At 41.3% G+C, this 23,256-nt stretch overlaps 2 protein-coding genes across 4 annotated transcripts in view; one reads left to right on the top strand and one right to left on the bottom strand.

Annotated features, from left to right (window-relative positions):
• The first annotated feature begins 2,178 nt into the window (after positions 1 to 2,178).
• LOC110524856 (claudin-18) lies at positions 2,179 to 15,248 on the top strand. The gene is made up of 5 exons (XM_021604809.2): positions 2,179 to 2,666; positions 13,142 to 13,306; positions 13,492 to 13,636; positions 14,417 to 14,536; positions 14,782 to 15,248. The coding sequence occupies exons 1-5, from the start codon at positions 2,447 to 2,449 to the stop codon at positions 14,915 to 14,917; spliced, it is 786 nt and encodes a 261-aa protein (XP_021460484.1). The 5' UTR covers positions 2,179 to 2,446; the 3' UTR covers positions 14,918 to 15,248.
• Positions 15,249 to 17,149: 1,901 nt separating this feature from the next.
• Positions 17,150 to 23,256, bottom strand: part of dzip1l (DAZ interacting zinc finger protein 1-like) — a 30,580-nt gene continuing 24,473 nt past the window's right edge. For 2 of the 3 annotated variants that reach the window (XM_036978906.1, XM_036978905.1), the window contains exons 13-16: positions 21,984 to 22,206; positions 21,628 to 21,757; positions 20,153 to 20,418; positions 19,422 to 19,928 (exon numbers count right to left, since the gene is read on the bottom strand). In XM_036978906.1, the coding sequence (XP_036834801.1) occupies positions 19,594 to 19,928; positions 20,153 to 20,418; positions 21,628 to 21,757; positions 21,984 to 22,206 (954 nt within the window). In that variant the 3' untranslated portion in view covers positions 19,422 to 19,593. Of the gene's footprint in view, positions 17,848 to 19,421; positions 19,929 to 20,152; positions 20,419 to 21,627; positions 21,758 to 21,983; positions 22,207 to 23,256 lie in introns of those variants that run through there. The other variant, XM_036978907.1, reaches the window with a different exon arrangement.

The following is a 23,256-nucleotide window of genomic DNA, read 5'->3' as shown; positions in this document are numbered from 1 at the left end:
CAGTGGGAATAGGTGTTGTGCTTTCGTACTGAAGGTAGGTAAGGAGTCAAGCGCAGGACAGCAGAGATGTCAATCTAGCGTTTTTTAATAGGTACAGGTACAAACACAAAAAAAAACCACCCAAGACAATGGGAACTCACAGTTACTCACGGAAGGAGAAAAAAAACAACGCTACTTACTATAATAAACACACGTGAATGAACTGAGGAAAGCCTCCACAAGCAACATGAAAATAATCCCACACAAGACTAAGCGGGGAAACAGGAATTAAAGCAAATGAAAACCAGGTGTGAGAGAAACAAAGACAAAACAAATGGAAAAAGAAAAATGGATCGGTGATGGCTAGTAGGCCGGCGACTACGACTGCCGAGCACCGCCCGAGCACCGCCCGAGCACCGCCCGAACATGGAGAGGAACCACCTTCGGTGGAAGTCGTGACAATAGGAGCCAGGTGTATGTAATGAAAGTTCCCAGAGGGATCCATGACACCTAAATTCCATTATTCTAAAACTATAAAACAACTTTTATTAAATATTATAGCTTAGTATTTATTGAACCCTGTTCCCAGGAATGAGAAAAATGCTTGTGTTCTCTTCATGTCTTATCAGACCGTTGAGGTGGTCTACTACAGGCACCATATCTGCTCCATTTCTCTGGGCGAACCCCCCATCTAATCTTTTTATCTAACTGATTAGAGTTCTAACGACCTGAGAAGGCCATTCCACTACAATACAGTCTCACAGCATATCTCTGTTGACTCTCACATTTTCATAAACTACAAAGAGACATTGGCCTTTCTGTTTGTTAGAATGAGCCGGTATAGCTTTCAGGTATAGCCATCATTCTTTCTGTCACTTTCTATCATATTAAATATATAACGTACTTCTAGCAAAGTTAAAAAAATATTTTTCAAAATTGAATTTGTGCTACTATAACAGATATTTTTCTGTCAGGAACCGGCATATTCCGTTGAATAAATCCATTTCATCTTTTGGATGTTATATTAAATGACCTGAAATTACCGATATTTTGTGTCTCTCTCGAACGCAGGTGCCTGACATTTCTTTTCAAGATATCAGCCTTTGTCAAATTGGTTTCAGTTCTCCACAACGATACAATCATATCAGTATTTTCTATTTACCTTAGCTTGACTGGCTGACTGACTGGCTGGCTGGCTGGCTGGCTGGTGGTGATACAGAACTACTGTGTGTCAATAGAGTCATCGGGTATCATTATTAAAAAGGGACAGAAACAGACACAAAACACAGAACCAAAGTAGCAAATGCTTTTCTATCCGCATCGAGGATGCGTTAGATACTTACTGTGTATCCTTAAGTTTAAGGCATGAATCTAAAAAATTAATAAAAACTGCTTGTATAGAGAAATATCTGACTTCATGCTGCTAGCTACAAAGTATAGACATCAAATATGCAACATGTTAAATACTGTAGGTTGAGTGTTCATTTGACTTCTAGGTTCTCAGATCAGTTTGAGAAACTCCTGTAATGAGAGGACCCCCCCCCCCCCCCCCCCCACACACACACACACACACACTGATGTAATGAGAGGACCCCCCCCACACACACACACATACTGATGTAATGAGAGGAAACCCCCCCCCCCACATTGATGTAATGAGAGGACCCCCCCCCCCCCCACACACACACACTGAAGTAATGAGAGGACCCCCCCCACACTGATGTAATGAGAGGACCCCCCCCCCCCCCACACACACACACACACTGATGTAATGAGAGGACCCCCCCCCCCCCCCCTCCCACACACACACACACTGATGTAATGAGAGGAAACCCCCCCACACTGATGTAATGAGTGGACCCACCCCACACTGATGTAATGAGTGGACCCCCCCTGGGCTAAATGTGGAGTATCAATTCAGAAATGGAATACGTAGTCTTGTTATCAAAGTATTGGTCAACCTCTTAGCTTCCTGTGTGACCGTTACACCTCCCGTAACCTCCTACGCCCCTCCCAACTGTAAGGGGTACGTCCCAAATGCCACCCTATTTGCTATATAGTGAACTACTTTTGCCCAGAGATCATGGTCAAATGAAGTGCACCATATAAGGGAATTGGGTGGCATTCGGGACGTAGGCGATGACTTGGCAGCAGTGGGCAAACACAGAAGGACAGATGTAACAGTCTTTCATGAGGTCAAGCCTGCCAGTATCCGATTCACTTCAAACACAGCGAGTCAAAAAGCCCCGTCTCGGTGTTGGCACTGTGGCATTAGAAACAATCAGAAGCTGAGAGACTCTGCAGTAGCTAAGGTTCCTTCTTTTTTTTTGTTATTTTTTTGCCTACCGAGAGAAGAAAGAAGAAGGTTGTGATAGCGTTGAACGTTAGCTTCACCAGAGAGACAGAGAGGTAGGAGTTGGTTTCCCACCGAGACAGAAGAGAGAGAGAGAGAGAGGCATTCTGCATCATGGCGGCGACCCTGTGCCAGGTGATGGGCTTTGTGCTGAGCCTACTGGGTGTGGGTGGGATTATAGCCGCCACTGGGATGGACCAGTGGGCAACGGAGGACCTGTACGACAACCCTGTGACCGCCATCTTCTCCTACTCAGGACTCTGGAGATCCTGTGTCCGGCAGAGCTCCGGATTCACAGAGTGCCGACCCTACTTCACCATCCTGGGGCTACCAGGTACGACAGGGTAGCCTAGTGGTTAGAGCGTTGGACTAGTAACCAGAAGGTTGCAAGTTCAAACCCCCGAGCTGACAAGGTACAAATCTGTTGTTCTGCCCCTGAACAGGCAGTTAACCCACTGTTCCTAGACTGTCATCAAAAATAAGAATTTGTTCTTAACTGACTTGCCTAGTAAAATCAATAAATAAACACTATACCAAATATTCTGATTAAAGGTTGACTGAGACCAAAACGGAGAATTAGATCCATTAAATGGTTGGCATCAAGATCACTGACGTGCTAGAGTTTTCCATATTTAAAAAAAAAAAACGTTCACCATTGTCAACCAGGTACGACGAACGCCATTGTCCTCATACAGTTGCGGCAGCCTCTGTAGTGACCAGAGCAACAAGTTGACATGACACAAGCTCTTTGACTCAACATGTAAATAGTAACTCGTCGATTTACTGTGATAGTTTAGTTTACTATGGATCCAGTTCAATAGTTCATTGAATGCTGGACAAATTTCCATTTTATTACACACACAAAAAAAGCCAAGAAAGCCAGGAAAAGTAGGATATTAGTTTATGCTAGGTTAATTTACACAACGTATGAATAGATGGTAATATTGATGGATCAGTAAGAGTCACACCACTGTGGGGATAGACTCAGGATCATAAATAAGAAGTAGGTTAATATTGTAGGGTTTGTAGTGATTGGGGAAATGGCTAAATAGTTTGAATTTTGTTCCCCGAGAACCACATATGAAAAGAAGGTCAAGCGAGGCACACCCTTCGTTAGTCACGTAAGCGTGGAAACTCTTACTGAAAGTACAACCGTTGCCCGAAACTGTGACAGCAACTCATGAAAATGATTTGCAAACACCTGATAAGGTTCGTTCCCTGTTCAAGAGTACATAGTGATAAGAACCAGAGGATAGACAGCCATTTCATGACTTCATTTACATCATGAAGACAAGGAGGGGTTTGACATCGAACAAAAAAGGAACCTAAAATGGCCGCCACAAAGATTATTTTATCGGCTTTATGCTGGTTGCATTGGGCCAGTTTTTGATATCTGCTGCCACAGCCATCTGGGGTTTACAGAACCATTATTTCTCATCTCGATTAAGTTTTATATGTTGAGTACATCTCAAAGGTGTGGCTCTGTCTAAACAATATATTACATTTGTTTTTCTAAGTACACATTCATTAATGGAATAAAACAAACATTTGTTTCTTTCACTTGACTTTGAAACCAACCATTTTGAGCATTTCTAATCTAGTTTCTTCAGCAGTGTTTGATCTTTAACAGTGCTTGTTAAAAACAGGAAGGGAGATTATCTTCCTGCGAAACAAAATATAGTTTAGTAATAAGGTGGTTCATTTTAAAGAATAGAGGCCATGATGAAAAGGCCATGATCAATAAATGGTCAAATTTGTTTGTTTTTTTTTCCTCACAAAATTTAGATTTTGATAGACGCACCAGAGATATTTGTTTTTGTTTCACAAAATCTAGTTGTGTTGATTTAAACAACTTTACTAGATCAGTTCAATCTTTTAAAAAAAAAATACCCTAGAGTTGATAGACGCACCAGAGATATTTGTTTAAGCACGGGCTGCGTTTTAATCCACCACATCCGTCTATGTAATTCTTCTCAAATCCGCAGTGAACTGTGGCAGAGCTACAGCTCTGTTTGTCAGGAGACATCCTGAAACTCGGGTCTTCTCACATCTGCAGTGGACTGTGGCAGAGCTACAGCTCTGTTTGTCACGAGACATCCTGGAACTCGGGTCTTCTCACATCTGCAGTGGACTGTGGCAGAGCTACAGCTCTGTTTGTCACGAGACATCCTGGAACTCGGGTCTTCTCACATCTGCAGTGGACTGTGGCAGAGCTACAGCTCTGTTTGTCAGGAGACATCCTGAAACTCGGGTCTTCTCAAATCCGCAGTGGACTGTGGCAGAGCTACAGCTCTGTTTGTCAGGAGACATCCTGAAACTCGGGTCTTCTCACAACTGCAGTGGACTGTGGCAGACCTACAGCTCTGTTTGTCACGAGACATCCTGAAACTCGGGTCTTCTCACAACTGCAGTGGACTGTGGCAGAGCTACAGCTCTGTTTGTCACGAGACATCCTGAAACTCGGGTCTTCTCACATCTGCAGTGGACTGTGGCAGAGCTACAGCTCTGTTTGTCACGAGACATCCTGGAACTCGGGTCTTCTCACATCTGCAGTGGACTGTGGCAGACCTACAGCTCTGTTTGTCACGAGACATTCTGAAACTCGGGTCTTCTCACAACTGCAGTGGACTGTGGCAGACCTACAGCTCTGTTTGTTACGAGACATCCTGAAACTCGGGTCTTCTCACAACTGCAGTGGACTGTGGCAGAGCTACAGCTCTGTTTGTCACGAGACATCCTGAAACTCGGGTCTTCTCACATCTGCAGTGGACTGTGGCAGAGCTACAGCTCTGTTTGTCACGAGACATCCTGAAACTCGGGTCTTCTCACATCTGCAGTGGACTGTGGCAGACCTACAGCTCTGTTTGTCACGAGACATCCTGAAACTCGGGTCTTCTCAAATCCGCAGTGGACTGTGGCAGACCTACAGCTCTGTTTGTCACGAGACATCCTGAAACTCGGGTCTTCTCACATCTGCAGTGGACTGTGGCAGACCTACAGCTCTGTTTGTCACGAGACATCCTGAAACTCGGGTCTTCTCACATCTGCAGTGGACTGTGGCAGAGCTACAGCTCTGTTTGTCACGAGACATCCTGAAACTCGGGTCTTCTCACATCTGCAGTGGACTGTGGCAGAGCTACAGCTCTGTTTGTCACGAGACATCCTGAAACTCGGGTCTTCTCACATCTGCAGTGGACTGTGGCAGAGCTACAGCTCTGTTTGTCACGAGACATCCTGAAACTCGGGTCTTCTCACATCTGCAGTGGACTGTGGCAGAGCTACAGCTCTGTTTGTCAGGAGACATCCTGAAACTCGGGTCTTCTCACATCTGCAGTGGACTGTGGCAGAGCTACAGCTCTGTTTGTCAGGAGACATCCTGAAACTCGGGTCTTCTCACATCTGCAGTGGACTGTGGCAGAGCTACAGCTCTGTTTGTCACGAGACATCCTGAAATTCGCGTCTTCTCGCGAAAATGTCTGTAGCGTCCGAACGATTTGGCCTAACAACGAATATGACCCCCCCACCATGGAAAGAGGAGACTCTCACAAACACGATGGTGTTCTACAGTCCCCACAAGTGTCATGGGACTTGTCTGAAGGTAACCCGTTACCGGTTAAAACAATTTTTTATGGAAGTAGTTTTCCTCAAAAATAATATGGGTTAATAAATATGTTTCCAAACAACACTAACATTTTTCTCCTGAACTTTTTAAAAAAAATATCTCCTAGATATAGGACAGACACTTCCAAACTTTATTCCTTGTGATTTATTTTTTTGAATGTCTGTTTTGCAATTAATGAATGTGTTATTTCATACATTTCTATGGGCTATAGCAGTAAAGGCCATATTCTATATTTGATCAGAAAATTATATATTTTTATCAATTGAGACCTACAGGGGACCTACAGAGACCTACAGGGGACGTACAGAGACCTACAGGGGTCGTATAGAGACCTACAGGGGTCGTACAGAGACCTACAGGGGACGTACAGAGACCTACAGGGGTCGTACAGAGACCTACAGGGGACCTACAGGGGGGACCTACAGGGGACGTACAGAGACCTACAGGGGGGACCTACAGGGGACGTGCAGAGACCTACAGGGGGGACCTACAGGGGGGACCTACAGGGGACGTACAGAGACCTACAGGGGGGACCTACAGGGGACGTACAGAGACCTACAGAGACCTACAGGGGGGACCTACAGGGGACATACAGAGACCTACAGGGGACGTACAGAGACCTACAGGGGACGTACAGAGACCTACAGGGGGGACCTACAGGGGAGACCTACAGGGGACGTACAGAGACCTACAGGGGGGACCTACAGGGGAGACCTACAGGGGACGTACAGAGACCTACAGGGGACGTACAGAGACCTACAGGGGGGACCTACAGGGGGGACCTACAGGGTAAGTACAGAGACCTACAGGGGGGACCTACAGGGGACGTACAGAGACCTACAGGGGACGTACAGAGACCTACAGGGGTCCTAAAAGAGCTAAATGAGCCATGGTATGACCTTCTTAAAACCATTCCAAATGTTAGCTTAGTAGAAACAAAGGAAAGCAGTACTTATAGGATACACACAATAACGAGTCACCTACAGTAAGTACCAAATAAAGACAAGTATATCTGACTGTATGTTTTGGTTTGACCTGTAGACTAGTATATCTGACTGTGTGTTTTGGTTTGACCTGTAGACTAGTCTATCTGACTGTGTGTTTTGGTTTGACCTGTAGGCTAGTCTATCTGACTGTATGTTTTAGTTTGACCTGTAGACTAGTCTATCTGACTGTGTGTTTTAGTTTGACCTGTAGACTAGTCTATCTGACTGTGTGTTTTGGTTTGACTTGTAGACTAGTCTATCTGACTGTGTGTTTTAGTTTGACTTGTAGACTAGTTTATCTGACTGTGTGTTTTAGTTTGACCTGTAGACTAGTCTATCTGACTGTGTGTTTTAGTTTGACCTGTAGACTAGTCTATCTGACTGTGTGTTTTGGTTTGACCTGTAGACTAGTCTATCTGACTGTGTGTTTTAGTTTGACCTGTAGACTAGTCTATCTGACTGTGTGTTTTAGTTTGACCTGTAGACTAGTCTATCTGACTGTGTGTTTTGGTTTGACCTGTAGACTAGTTTATCTAGTCTATCTGACTGTGTGTTTTAGTTTGACCTGTAGACTAGTCTATCTGACTGTGTGTTTTGGTTTGACCTGTAGACTAGTCTATCTGACTGTATGTTTTAGTTTGACCTGTAGACTAGTCTATCTGACTGTGTGTTTTGGTTTGACCTGTAGACTAGTCTATCTGACTGTATGTTTTAGTTTGACCTGTAGACTAGTCTATCTGACTGTGTGTTTTAGTTTGACCTGTAGACTAGTCTATCTGACTGTGTGTTTTGGTTTGACCTGTAGGCTAGTCTATCTGACTGTGTGTTTTAGTTTGACCTGTAGACTAGTCTATCTGACTGTGTGTTTTGGTTTGACCTGTAGACTAGTCTATCTGACTGTGTGTTTTAGTTTGACTTGTAGACTAGTCTATCTGACTGTGTGTTTTAGTTTGACCTGTAGACTAGTCTATCTGACTGTGTGTTTTGGTTTGACCTGTAGACTAGTCTATCTGACTGTGTGTTTTAGTTTGACTTGTAGACTAGTCTATCTGACTGTGTGTTTTAGTTTGACCTGTAGACTAGTCTATCTGACTGTGTGTTTTAGTTTGACCTGTAGACTAGTCTATCTGACTGTGTGTTTTAGTTTGACCTGTAGACTAGTTTATCTGACTGTGTGTTTTGGTTTGACTTGTAGACTAGTCTATCTGACTGTGTGTTTTAGTTTGACCTGTAGGCTAGTCTATCTGACTGTGTGTTTTGGTTTGACCTGTAGACTAGTCTATCTGACTGTGTGTTTTAGTTTGACCTGTAGACTAGTCTATCTGACTGTATGTTTTGGTTTGACTTGTAGACTAGTATATCTGACTGTATGTTTTGGTTTGACCTGTAGACTAGTCTATCTGACTGTGTGTTTTAGTTTGACCTGTAGACTAGTCTATCTGACTGTGTGTTTTAGTTTGACCTGTAGACTAGTCTATCTGACTGTGTGTTTTAGTTTGACCTGTAGACTAGTCTATCTGACTGTATGTTTTGGTTTGACTTGTAGACTAGTCTATCTGACTGTGTGTTTTGGTTTGACCTGTAGACTAGTCTATCTGACTGTGTGTTTTAGTTTGACCTGTAGACTAGTTTATCTGACTGTGTGTTTTAGTTTGACTTGTAGACTAGTCTATCTGACTGTGTGTTTTAGTTTGACCTGTAGACTAGTTTATCTGACTGTGTGTTTTAGTTTGACTTGTAGACTAGTCTATCTGACTGTGTGTTTTAGTTTGACCTGTAGACTAGTCTATCTGACTGTGTGTTTTAGTTTGACCTGTAGACTAGTCTATCTGACTGTGTGTTTTGGTTTGACCTGTAGACTAGTCTATCTGACTGTGTGTTTTGGTTTGACCTGTAGACTAGTCTATCTGACTGTGTGTTTTAGTTTGACTTGTAGACTAGTCTATCTGACTGTGTGTTTTAGTTTGACCTGTAGACTAGTTTATCTGACTGTGTGTTTTGGTTTGACCTGTAGACTAGTCTATCTGACTGTGTGTTTTGGTTTGACCTGTAGACTAGTCTATCTGACTGTGTGTTTTAGTTTGACCTGTAGACTAGTTTATCTGACTGTGTGTTTTGGTTTGACCTGTAGACTAGTCTATCTGACTGTGTGTTTTGGTTTGACCTGTAGACTAGTCTATCTGACTGTATGTTTTGGTTTGACCTGTAGACTAGTCTATCTGACTGTGTGTTTTGGTTTGACCTGTAGACTAGTTTATCTAGTCTATCTGACTGTGTGTTTTGGTTTGACCTGTAGACTAGTTTATCTGACTGTGTGTTTTGGTTTGACCTGTAGACTAGTCTATCTGGCTGTATGTTTTGGTTTGACCTGTAGACTAGTCTATCTGACTGTGTGTTTTGGTTTGACCTGTAGACTAGTTTATCTAGTCTATCTGACTGTGTGTTTTGGTTTGACCTGTAGACTAGTTTATCTAGTCTATCTGACTGTGTGTTTTGGTTTGACCTGTAGACTAGTCTATCTGACTGTATGTTTTGGTTTGACCTGTAGACTAGTCTATCTGGCTGTATGTTTTGGTTTGACCTGTAGACTAGTCTATCTGACTGTGTGTTTTGGTTTGACCTGTAGACTAGTTTATCTAGTCTATCTGACTGTGTGTTTTGGTTTGACCTGTAGACTAGTTTATCTAGTCTATCTGACTGTGTGTTTTAGTTTGACTTGTAGACTAGTCTATCTGACTGTGTGTTTTAGTTTGACTTGTAGACTAGTCTATCTGACTGTGTGTTTTGGTTTGACCTGTAGACTAGTTTATCTGACTGTGTGTTTTAGTTTGACCTGTAGACTAGTCTATCTGACTGTGTGTTTTAGTTTGACCTGTAGACTAGTCTATCTGACTGTATGTTTTGGTTTGACTTGTAGACTAGTCTATCTGACTGTGTGTTTTAGTTTGACCTGTAGACTAGTCTATCTGACTGTATGTTTTGGTTTGACTTGTAGACTAGTCTATCTGACTGTGTGTTTTAGTTTGACCTGTAGACTAGTCTATCTGACTGTGTGTTTTGGTTTGACCTGTAGACTAGTCTATCTGGCTGTATGTTTTGGTTTGACCTGTAGACTAGTCTATCTGACTGTGTGTTTTGGTTTGACTTGTAGACTAGTCTATCTGACTGTGTGTTTTAGTTTGACCTGTAGACTAGTCTATCTGACTGTGTGTTTTAGTTTGACCTGTAGACTAGTCTATCTGACTGTGTGTTTTAGTTTGACCTGTAGACTAGTCTATCTGACTGTGTGTTTTAGTTTGACCTGTAGACTAGTCTATCTGACTGTGTGTTTTAGTTTGACCTGTAGACTAGTCTATCTGACTGTGTGTTTTAGTTTGACCTGTAGACTAGTCTATCTGACTGTGTGTTTTAGTTTGACCTGTAGACTAGTCTATCTGACTGTGTGTTTTAGTTTGACCTGTAGACTAGTCTATCTGACTGTGTGTTTTAGTTTGACCTGTAGACTAGTCTATCTGACTGTGTGTTTTAGTTTGACCTGTAGACTAGTCTATCTGACTGTGTGTTTTAGTTTGACTTGTAGACTAGTCTATCTGACTGTGTGTTTTAGTTTGACTTGTAGACTAGTCTATCTGACTGTGTGTTTTGGTTTGACCTGTAGACTAGTCTATCTGACTGTGTGTTTTGGTTTGACCTGTAGACTAGTCTATCTGACTGTGTGTTTTGGTTTGACTTGTAGACTAGTCTATCTGACTGTGTGTTTTAGTTTGACCTGTAGACTAGTCTATCTGACTGTGTGTTTTAGTTTGACCTGTAGACTAGTCTATCTGACTGTGTGTTTTAGTTTGACCTGTAGACTAGTCTATCTGACTGTGTGTTTTAGTTTGACTTGTAGACTAGTCTATCTGACTGTATGTTTTGGTTTGACCTGTAGACTAGTCTATCTGACTGTGTGTTTTAGTTTGACCTGTAGACTAGTCTATCTGACTGTGTGTTTTGGTTTGACCTGTAGACTAGTCTATCTGACTGTGTGTTTTGGTTTGACCTGTAGACTAGTCTATCTGACTGTGTGTTTTAGTTTGACCTGTAGACTAGTCTATCTGACTGTGTGTTTTGGTTTGACCTGTAGACTAGTCTATCTGGCTGTATGTTTTGGTTTGACTTGTAGACTAGTCTATCTGACTGTGTGTTTTAGTTTGACTTGTAGACTAGTTTATCTAGTCTATCTGACTGTGTGTTTTGGTTTGACCTGTAGACTAGTTTATCTGACTGTGTGTTTTAGTTTGACTTGTAGACTAGTTTATCTAGTCTATCTGACTGTGTGTTTTGGTTTGACCTGTAGACTAGTTTATCTGACTGTGTGTTTTAGTTTGACTTGTAGACTAGTCTATCTGACTGTGTGTTTTAGTTTGACCTGTAGACTAGTCTATCTGACTGTGTGTTTTAGTTTGACTTGTAGACTAGTCTATCTGACTGTGTGTTTTAGTTTGACCTGTAGACTAGTCTATCTGACTGTGTGTTTTGGTTTGACCTGTAGACTAGTCTATCTGACTGTGTGTTTTGGTTTGACCTGTAGACTAGTCTATCTGACTGTGTGTTTTAGTTTGACTTGTAGACTAGTCTATCTGACTGTGTGTTTTAGTTTGACCTGTAGACTAGTCTATCTGACTGTGTGTTTTGGTTTGACCTGTAGACTAGTCTATCTGACTGTGTGTTTTAGTTTGACCTGTAGACTAGTCTATCTGACTGTGTGTTTTAGTTTGACCTGTAGACTAGTCTATCTGACTGTGTGTTTTAGTTTGACTTGTAGACTAGTCTATCTGACTGTGTGTTTTAGTTTGACCTGTAGACTAGTCTATCTGACTGTGTGTTTTAGTTTGACCTGTAGACTAGTATATCTGACTGTGTGTTTTGGTTTGACCTGTAGACTAGTCTATCTGACTGTGTGTTTTAGTTTGACTTGTAGACTAGTTTATCTAGTCTATCTGACTGTGTGTTTTGGTTTGACCTGTAGACTAGTCTATCTGACTGTGTGTTTTAGTTTGACTTGTAGACTAGTTTATCTAGTCTATCTGACTGTGTGTTTTGGTTTGACCTGTAGACTAGTTTATCTGACTGTGTGTTTTAGTTTGACTTGTAGACTAGTTTATCTAGTCTATCTGACTGTGTGTTTTGGTTTGACCTGTAGACTAGTTTATCTGACTGTGTGTTTTAGTTTGACTTGTAGACTAGTCTATCTGACTGTGTGTTTTAGTTTGACCTGTAGACTAGTCTATCTGACTGTGTGTTTTGGTTTGACCTGTAGACTAGTCTATCTGACTGTGTGTTTTAGTTTGACCTGTAGACTAGTCTATCTGACTGTGTGTTTTGGTTTGACCTGTAGACTAGTCTATCTGACTGTGTGTTTTAGTTTGACCTGTAGACTAGTATATCTGACTGTGTGTTTTGGTTTGACCTGTAGACTAGTCTATCTGACTGTGTGTTTTAGTTTGACCTGTAGACTAGTCTATCTGACTGTGTGTTTTAGTTTGACTTGTAGACTAGTCTATCTGACTGTGTGTTTTGGTTTGACCTGTAGACTAGTCTATCTGACTGTGTGTTTTGGTTTGACCTGTAGACTAGTCTATCTGACTGTGTGTTTTGGTTTGACCTGTAGACTAGTCTATCTGACTGTGTGTTTTAGTTTGACTTGTAGACTAGTCTATCTGACTGTGTGTTTTGGTTTGACCTGTAGACTAGTCTATCTGACTGTGTGTTTTAGTTTGACCTGTAGACTAGTCTATCTGACTGTGTGTTTTGGTTTGACCTGTAGACTAGTCTATCTGACTGTGTGTTTTGGTTTGACCTGTAGACTAGTCTATCTGACTGTGTGTTTTAGTTTGACCTGTAGACTAGTCTATCTGACTGTGTGTTTTAGTTTGACCTGTAGACTAGTCTATCTGACTGTGTGTTTTGGTTTGACCTGTAGACTAGTCTATCTGACTGTGTGTTTTAGTTTGACCTGTAGACTAGTCTATCTGACTGTGTGTTTTGGTTTGACCTGTAGACTAGTCTATCTGACTGTGTGTTTTGGTTTGACCTGTAGACTAGTCTATCTGACTGTGTGTTTTAGTTTGACTTGTAGACTAGTCTATATCTGACTGTGTGTTTTAGTTTGACCTGTAGACTAGTCTATCTGACTGTGTGTTTTGGTTTGACCTGCAGCTATGCTCCAAGCTGTGCGGGCCCTGATGATAGTGGGGATGGTCCTGGGAGCCATCGGTTGTCTGGTCGCCATCTTTGCCCTCAAGTGTCTGAAGATGGGGAACATGGAGGACAGCGTCAAGGCTACCATGACGTTGACCTCTGGGGTCATGTTTCTGCTCGGAGGTGAGGTGATGTTGTGGTAATGTTGTGGTGATGTTGTGGTGATGTTGTGGTAATGTTTTGGTGATGTTTTGGTATTGATGTTCATAACTGGCAAGCAAAATCTTTCTGATTCTAATTTGGGTTTAAAGCCAAAAAGACACATTTCTGTGATCTGAAAATGACAATGTAATTTCCATCCTCCTTAGGTGTTTGTGGCATTGCTGGAGTGTCGGTCTTTGCCAACCTAATCGTTAGCAGCTTCCGGTTCACCACCTATGCAGATGGTGGATATGGAGGAGGAGGAGTACTGGGGGGAGGATTAGGAGGAATGGGAGGATCTCTCACTCCCAGGTACATTAAAGCCCTCAAACAGTCTTTTATTCATTGTTTTAATTGTCACTGTAGTCTAATAAATCAGTGTGTGTGTTTATTTTTTTTATTTTTTTAATAGATTAACTCCAAATATATTTTTGTATCATTTGTGTAATTGAAAACGCTCGGTCTAATCTTGTGGGCGTGTCAATACAAATGTAAATATATTTACGTACACAGCCCTGATTGGTGGATAGGATCGTCTGGACTCTAGAGCCTACCCAGCTTGCCCCTTTAAAGTAGGAGGATACATATGCAAATAAAAGATGACTGGTCATTGGTCAAAAAAAAAATCAGATCAGATTGTGATGTCATGATCTGGGCCAAAAATTCCAGGCATTATTTTTCAAACAGCTCTTACAGAATTTTTTGGAGGGTTATTTTCAACCTCATAGTGTGGAAATATCATCAAAACAAATGGCAAAATCAAGTTAAAATAAAAACTGTACTGGCCCTTTAACTGCAGCATGAGAAGAATGCACTTATGTTGTGTCCAAAATGGCACCTTATTACATATATAGTGCACAACTATTGACCAGTGTCTTATGGGATAAGATACGGCATTTGTTTCTATTAGTGGACATGAACAAGTGGTATAAAATGAATATGTGGGCCCTGGTCAAAAGTAGTACACTATGTAGGGAAGAGTGTGGCATTTGGGTGGCAAGCCTTGGTACATAAGTTGGTATCAATTATAAGGTGATGATGGCAATTTGTAATTTTTTTTTTACGTGTCAATGTATCTCCTTGGTTTCTCAGGTACACCTTTGGCTCCGCCCTCTTTGTGGGGTGGATAGGCGGAGCCGTGCTGGTCGTGGGAGGGGTTATGATGTGCATGGCCTGTCGGGGGATGGTTCCACCAGAGGAGAAGAGACCAAAGTAGGTTGCATTTTTCTCCACCAGATCACGAGTCAGAGAAACATTCCCTCGATAAAATCACATCATTCTCAAGAAAAAACAAGCATAAAAGAACTTTCAAATCATGAAACACATGCCTCACACACGGTCTTATACATTAAAGTTATAGTGTGACCAAACTTTCCAAGTAATTCCTGAATATTCCCGTGTTAATTCTTAATCACAAATAGAATCCATAATCATTTTGTTTTTACTTTCTACCTCAGTTATGGGATGGCCTACAAGCCTGCTTCCCAACACACAACAGTTTACAAAGCGAACACCAGACCCAGAACGGCCTATGACGATTCTTTCAGAGCCCAGAGTATGGATGGAAGACAATCCAACCAGCAATATGTGTGAAGAATATAATATTATGTACTGTTAGGTTTTAGAGGTTCTCTGAAAACGGAGCAAAACTGTTTTAATGTATCGATGCCAATCTCATGTAGCTCTGAAGGGCTTAGAAGATTTCATAGAGGGTTGCTATAGAGGTTTCATAGAGGGTTGCAATAGAGGTTTCATCGAGGGTTGCTATAGAGGGTAACTTTGAAGGAAGTACTTATTCAGGTTTGATTCATTATTTTTGTACTTGGAGCTCTCTTATATTTCTGTGTTTTTGTTATTCTGCATTTAAGGGGACAATATTGTAATTTTCTAATGCATCTATATTAAAAGAATCACATTTCCAGAACTTCATGTTTGTTTGTTTTTTGTTTTCAAACGCAGCATAAAATATATTTTTAAAAAAAGGTTAATGAACAATCCATTTCTTCACACATCGAATTGTAGAAATATTTAACTATTTATTCATTATTTATTCACAGTGGAAATAGTGGGAAATATGTTATAAATATGAATATTGGTCATTTCCTTTCAAATTAGAAAATACAAATATATTAACAGTAGCTATATCAAAATCATTAAAAACAAAACAACATACAATCCCTACAGTGGCAGGAAGTATTCACCACTTGCAATGAAAATTGATTAAATTGATATTTTGTTACTGGCCTACACACACACACACACACACACACACACACCGCCCCATATTGTCAAAGTGGAATTATGTTTTTAGACGTTTTTACAGATTCATTAAAAAATGAAGAGCTCAAACTGTCAATAAGTTTTCAACCCCTTTGTTATGTCAAGCCTAATTAGGTTCAGGAGTAAAAATGTGCTTAACAAGTCACATAATAAGTTGCATGGGATTCACTGTCTGCAATAATAGTGTTTAACATGATTTTTGAATGACTACCTCATCTCTGTACCCCACACAATTATCTGTAAGGTCCCTCAGTCGAGCAGGGAATTTCAAACACAGATTCAACCACAAAGACCAGGGAGGTTTTCCAATGCCTCGCAAATTTTTTATTTTTTTTATTTTACCTTTATTTAACCAGGCAAGTCAGTTAAGAACAAATTCTTATTTTCAATGACGGCCTGGGAACAGTGGGTTAACTGCCTGTTCAGGGGCAGAACGACAGATTTGTACCTTGTCAGCTCGGGGGTTTGAACTCGCAACCTTCCGGTTACTAGTCCAACGCTCTAACCACTAGGCTACCCTGCCGCCCCACGCAAAGAAGAGCACCTATTGGTAGATGGGTAAAAAAATAAAAAAAAGCAGACATTAAATATCCTTTTGAGGATGGTGAAGATATTAATTACACTTTGGATGGTATATCAATACACCCACTCACTACAAAGAAACAGGCGTCCTTCCTAACTCAGTTGCCGGAGAGGAAGGAAACTGCTCAAGGATTTCACCACGAGGCCAATGGTGACTTTAAAACAATGACAGAGAAAAGAAGGAAGCCTGTACAGAATACAAATATTCCCAAACCTGCATCGTGTTAAACACTGTTATTGTCCATGTAACGTATAATGTGATAATTGTTAAGCACATCTTTACTCCTGAACTTATTTAAGGCTTGCCATAACTTTCTGAAGGCACTATATCTCCTGATTATATATTTTTTTTAAAAGTCATTACCACATTCAAAGTACCAACATAGTTCGAGTCCTACCAAGAAAGTACCTATATATACACGGAACAAAAATATTAACGCAACATGAACCTTTTTCCAACTGTTACTGAGTTACAGTTCATATAAGGAAATCAGTAAATTGAGAGAAAAAAATCATTAGGCCCTAATCTATGGATTTCAAATGACTGGGCAGGGGAGCAGCCATGGTTGGGCCTGGGAGGGCATAGGCCCACCCACTTGGGAGCAAGGCCCAGACAATCAGAATGAGTTTTTCCCCACAAAAGGTCTTTATTGCTGACAGAAAGCTGTCCGGGTGGCTGGTCTCAGACAATCCTGTAGGTGAAGAAGCCTGATGTGGAGGTCCTTGGCTGGCGTGGTTACACGTGGTCTGCGGTTGTGAGGCCAGTTGGACGTACTGCCAAATGATCTAAAACGATGTTGGAGGCGGCTTATGGTAGAGAAATGAACATTCAATTCTCTGGTAACATCTTTTGTGGACATTCCTGCAGTGCAGTCAGCATGCCAATTGCAGCTCCCTGAAAACTTGAGACATCTGTAGGATTGTGTTGTGTGACAAAACTGCACATTTTAGGAGTGTCCCCAGACCAAGGTGCACCTGTGTAATGATCATACTGTTTCATCAGCTTCTTGATATGCCACACCTGTCAGGTGGATAGATTATCTTGGCAAAGGAGAAATGCTCGCTAACAGGGATAAATAAATTAGTGCCAAAAATTTGATAGAAATACACTTTTTTTTGAGAAATATGCTTTTTATTGCGCATATGGAACATTTCTGTCATCTTTTATTTCAGCTCATGACACATTGGACCAACACTTTACATGTTGCGTTTCTATTTTTTGCTGAGTATAGCTTGATTCTGGATTTTTTTGGGGAATAAAACCTAAAGGTTATTTGATTCTGTAATTGTTTTATAACTGGTATTACATGCCAGCTCCTCATCACGTTGGAATGCATCTTCTGCTAATTGTTTTAAAACTTGGAAAATAGTCATTCATATATCACATACGCCCATTGAAAAATAGATTTCCATCTCAAAAAAGGCACTCATCTGGATAAATAAAGGATACATAGCACTAACTAAATGTAAAAAACAGGAAAAGTGCATTAAAGCCCTCCTGCTCTGCTGGTTGAGGAGCTCCACACGCTGGTTCCTGAAGTTCCTCCCAGGCCCACCTCGGTGCTCCCTCGCCCCCCTAGGGACTGAGACTGGCCCCCTACCGGCAGGGACAGGAGCTCCTCAATGGAAGACAGTTCTAGGTCGCTTTCTTCGTCCGATAACTGGGACAAAATGGAACATGTATGAATATTGAATCACTCGTGTAGGTATCACACCAAGAAACAGAAACAGCTCTATGCTCTAGAAGTATTGAGAGAGGAAATATACAAATACAAGTATATTGATACACATTATAAAAGGCTTACAACAAATGATAAATAATTATATCTACAACCTTAAGTGTTAGAGTATACAGAGCCTTCAGAAAGTATTCATACCCCTTGACTTATTCTACATTTTTTTACCCTCTTTTTTCTCCCCAATTTCGTGGTGTCCAATTGTTGTAGTAGCTACTATATTGTCTCATCGCTACAACTCCCGTACGGGCTCGGGAGAGACGAAGGTTGAAAGTCATGCCAGGGACTCTGATGGCACAGCTGGCGCTGCAGTACAGCGCCCTTAACCACTGCGCCACCCGGGAGGCCAACTTATTCTACATTGTGTTGTGTTACAGCCTGAATTCAAAATTGATTAAAAAAATAATAATTATTCACCCATCTACACACAATAACCCATAATGACAAAGTGAAAACATGTTTTTAGAAATGTTAGTAAATGTATTGAAAATGAAATACAGAAATATCAAATTCACATAAGTATTCACACACACACACACACACACACACACACACACACACGAGTCAATACTTTGTAGAAGCACCTTTGGTAGCAATCTAGAGCTGTCAGGTGCTGCATTGCCAATCCGACGTCTGCATTTGCCGTGCAGCCATTACGGTGAAACGACCTCTGCAGAAGTCAGGGCATTCATACTTCTTGTACTTTGCGGAGCAGCGTAGAGCTGTACAGGATGTACCGTCCCCACCTACCGTCAACCAATCATGTCAATGCGGAGCTATACGGAGCCCTCCACATTGTTACAAAATTTGGGAGCTCAATTTGCAGAGCTCAATTTGGCCTCTGCATGCCCCCCCGGAGGCTCCGCAATTGGTTCAGTATTACTTTAGTGCCTTGTTGCAAACACAATGCAGGTTTTAGAATATTTGTATTCTGTACAGGCTTCCTTCTTTTCTCTGTCATTGTTTTAAAGTCACCATTGGCTTCGTGGTGAAATCCTTGTGCAGTTTCCTTCCTCTCCGGCAACTGAGTTAGGAAGGTCGCCTGTATCTTTGTAGTGACTGGGTGTATTGATACACCATCCAGAATGTAATTAATAACTTCACCATCCTCAAAGGGATATTCAATGTCTGTTTTTTTTGTTTACCCATCTACCAATATGTGTCTTTTGCAAGGCGTTGGAAAACCTCCCTGTTGTTTGAATCTGTGTTTGAAATTCACTGCTTGACTGTACAGATAATTGTATGTGTGGGGGTATTGTATGTGTGGGGTACAGAGATGAGGTAGTTACTCAAAAATCATGTTAAACACTAATATTTGCAAACAGTGCGAGTCCACGCAACTTATTATGTGACTTGTTAAGCATATTATGACTCCTGAACTACAGTATGTGGGCTTGCCATAACAAAGTGGTTGAATAATTATTGACTCAAGACATTTCAGTTTTTCAATTTTTAATTTGTAAACATACATTTAAAAATAAAAAAAACATAGTTCTACTTTGACATTATGGGGTTTTGGCCAGTGACAAAAAATACAAATGTGTCCATTTTAAATTCAGACTGTTAACACAACAGAAGGTGTCCATTTTGAAATTCAGACTGTTAACACAACAAAAGGTGTCCATTTTAAATTCAGACTGTTAACACAACAGAAGGTGTCCATTTTGAAATTCAGACTGTTAACACAACAAAAGGTGTCCATTTTGAATTCAGACTGGTAACACAACAAAAGGTGTCCATTTTGAAATTCAGACTGTTAACACAACAAAAGGTGTCCATTTTGAAATTGAGACTGTTAACACAACAAAATGTGGAAAAAGTCAAGAGAGTGCGAATCCTTTCTGAAGGAGCTGTATTTCTTACCTGTAGGGTTTTTAACGCTGTCCTGGGTTTGGGTTTGGGTAAGACCTTGGCTGCTACTGGTGGCATCACCACTCGGGTTCCTCCTACTGGCTTGTTCATTGGAGAACTCAACTGTCTCTCCAAGCTTCTGGTCAGGGTTTTAACTACAGACCCAGACAACACAAAACAAGGGACCCAGCTGAAATAATCCTGATACTTCTTCAATACTCATTATTAGAGCCCTGGGCAAAATGAAAACGTACTGTATAGCAATGCAATGACAATACAATTTGTAGAACTGTAAGGTTTACATAGTGAGATGATACATTTTTGGATTCAAGGAAGATTGGCCCTTATCGTGGGCTAAAATAGATCCAAATAAACAAACCAGTCTGATTTTGTGCTCCACGGTGGGCTGTTAGACTTGTAGGCCCTTCTGAGAGCTCTGTGTCTGTCCCAGACCAGTCCTCTCCCTGGGTAGAACCAGACATGGGGTACTTCTGCCTTGAGCTGGATCCAGACCGCACCACCCTCACAGAGGGGCCATACCCACTGCCAGGGCTGGTGACAGAGACACCAGATCTACTGTCAGGGCTGGTGACAGACGGAATGTCTTCTCCTGACGCCTCATCCTCAGAACTGAAGGGAGGGGTGCTGAAAGAGAAAGACATGTTTCTGACATTAACACACATTTAAAGAGGGGTGGGAAATATAAACATAAAACATTAAACAGACACAATTATAAAAATGAAACCTATTCAAAACACATTCTTACAAAACAAATCCCAAGCTAGGGAGAGGTGCTGAAAGAGAAATGCATATTAGGTTAGGCTCCTCGGGAGGTTAAAGTAAGTACAATACAGTACATGACAGGAGAGGAGGACAGGAGAGGACAGGAAAGGAGAGGACAGGAGAGGACAAGAAAGGAGAGGGCAGGACAGGAAAGTAGAGGACAGGAAAGGACAGGAAAGTAGAGGACAGGAAAGGACAGGAAAGTAGAGGACAGGAAAGGAGAGAAAAGTAGAGGACAGGAAAGGAGAGGAAAGTAGAGGACAGGAAAGGAGAGGACAGGAAAGTAAAGTACAGTACAAAACAGTACAGGAGAAGAGTGGGGTATTTCAGTAGATACTGTAAACATGGCAGTGGGGTATTTCAGTAGATACTGTAAACATGGCAGTGGGGTATTTCAGTAGATACTGTAAACATGGCAGTGGGGTATGTACAGTAGATACTGTGGGCATGACAGTGGGGTATTTCAGTAGATACTGTAAACATGACAGTGGGGTATTTCAGTAGATACTGTGGGCACGACAGTGGGGTATTTCAGTAGATACTGTAAACATGACAGTGGGGTATGTTCAGTAGATACTGTAAACATGGCAGTGGGGTATTTCAGTAGATACTGTGGGCACGACAGTGGGGTATTTCAGTAGATACTGTAAACATGGCAGTGGGGTATTTCAGTAGATACTGTAAACATGACAGTGGGGTATTTCAGTATATACTGTGGGCATGACAGTGGGGTATTTCAGTAGATACTGTAAACATGGCAGTGGGGTATTTCAGTAGATACTGTAAACATGGCAGTGGGGTATTTCAGTAGATACTGTAAACATGGCAGTGAAGTGGGGTATTTCAGTAGATACTGTAAACATGACAGTGGGGTATTTCAGTAGATACTGTGGGCATGACAGTGGGGTATTTCAGTAGATACTGTAAACATGGCAGTGGGGTATGTTCAGTAGATACTGTAAACATGACAGTGGGGTATGTTCAGTAGATACTGTAAACATGACAGTGGGGTATTTCAGTAGATACTGTAAACATGACAGTGGGGTATTTCAGTAGATACTGTGGGCATACCTGTTCTTTTTTCTATGAGTGCTTGGTGTCTGTTGAGGTCGTGGAGCCTTCTTTTTCCTCAAGGAGACCTTCACCTTCACTGGTGTCTGTCTGCTTTTTGGACTCTTCTCCCGGCTAGGACTCCTCTTCTCTAAAGACAAACGTGATAGTGTGCTAAGCAGATCTGGGGGATTTCAGTTTACTTCCTGAATTGAGTAAATTGAAATATAATTGAGCCCAACCTTTGTACTAAGAGCAGGAGTGTATATGTGAGAATGCAGAGACTGAGAAGCACATCCCCGTGGAGGTGAGGCTGTGTTACATGGTTCTTGGACCTGAGGGTTAGGTACAATACGGAGCTGGGTGTTGGTTCTTACTGTGGGACTGAGGGGTGGTACTGGGTATGGTAACCTGTCTGGGTAAATTAGGTACGGTGATCCCCTGGCTCCTCTGCAGGGCGTGCACTCTGCGCGTCAGCTCTCTGGCCAGGCTCTCCCTGAGCTCCAGGAGGTCTGCTTTCTGTCTGGACATCTGATGTCGCTGACCAGATACCAACGTGCTCAGGCTCTTAAAGGTCTTCTTGGATATACCCTTGGTTCCCTGGAATGTTACATAAGGGATTTTAGATATAAATCACTTCTCCCATTGGTCATTTGTTATAATAAAATGACAGATTTCTACTTCAGATAGAGTGTTGGACTAGAAAGGTTGCAAGTTCAAACCCCCGAGCTGACAAGGTACAAATCTGTCGTTCTGCCCCTGAACAGGCAGTTAACCCACTGTTCCTAGGCCGTCATTGAAAATAAGAATTTGTTCTTAACTGACTTTCCTAGTTAAATACAGGTAAAAAATATATATATATGATTATTTTATTTTTTTAAAGAGTCTTGCATATTTGTACTTCCTTGCATGTAGGGTGTTCACACATAAAATTATTATTTAATTAAATGTTAATGAAATATGTTCATTCAATAGAGAATTAAATCAGAAAAACATTAGTTCAACCCATATGTCTCTACCATATACGGTTCAAAAGTTACAGACAATCTTCCTCTTGAGAATTTAGCATGATTAGAGTGATGGGCCGCGCTCAACAGAACGCTGTCACTGCTCTGTGGGCAGAATGGCGTTAACTTTGAACGTCAACTCACAAGCTAGCTAGTAGCTGCAGGTTGGTGTGCGAAAACATGGGCTTTTTTCTAAACGAAATCGGCGGAACACAAATCAAAATTGAGCCTATATATATATATATATATATATATATATATATATATATATATATATATATATATATATATATATATATATATATATATATATATATATATATATATATATATCTAAATATAAATATAAAATTAATTTAAATATCCTCCCTCTGACATTAAAAATATATATATAATGATGTACTTCTGAGTCTTTCCCTTTAAATCACCATGGAAACGGCCCCTCAACATTGACTGACCAGGGTTAGAGAGAAGGAAAAAAACGCAGATCTACAGAAGATAAATGGCGGCGGTATCAAGTTGATTTTGATTGGTCCAAAGTGCAGAAACACCTGTTACCACCTCCCAGTGACGAAATATGAAAGAGGTATAAACAGTATAGCTTCCGTCCCTCTCCTCGCCCCTACCTGGGCTCGAACCTGCA

Source organism: Oncorhynchus mykiss, chromosome 5 (genome assembly GCF_013265735.2).
Source record: "Oncorhynchus mykiss isolate Arlee chromosome 5, USDA_OmykA_1.1, whole genome shotgun sequence".
Taxonomy (NCBI): Eukaryota; Metazoa; Chordata; class Actinopteri; order Salmoniformes; family Salmonidae; genus Oncorhynchus; species Oncorhynchus mykiss.
Note: the sequence above shows the minus strand (reverse complement) of the source record. Positions and strands in the feature narration are given on the sequence as shown.

Bases quoted from the DNA above. Each gene is read 5' to 3' on its own strand.
- LOC110524856 (XM_021604809.2), top strand. From the start codon at position 2,447: ATGGCGGCGACCCTGTGCCAGGTGATGGGCTTTGTGCTGAGCCTACTG. The intron at 2,667-13,141 runs GTACGACAGGGT...TTTGACCTGCAG, and splicing joins CACCATCCTGGGGCTACCAG to CTATGCTCCAAGCTGTGCGG. The intron at 13,307-13,491 runs GTGAGGTGATGT...CATCCTCCTTAG, and splicing joins GGTCATGTTTCTGCTCGGAG to GTGTTTGTGGCATTGCTGGA.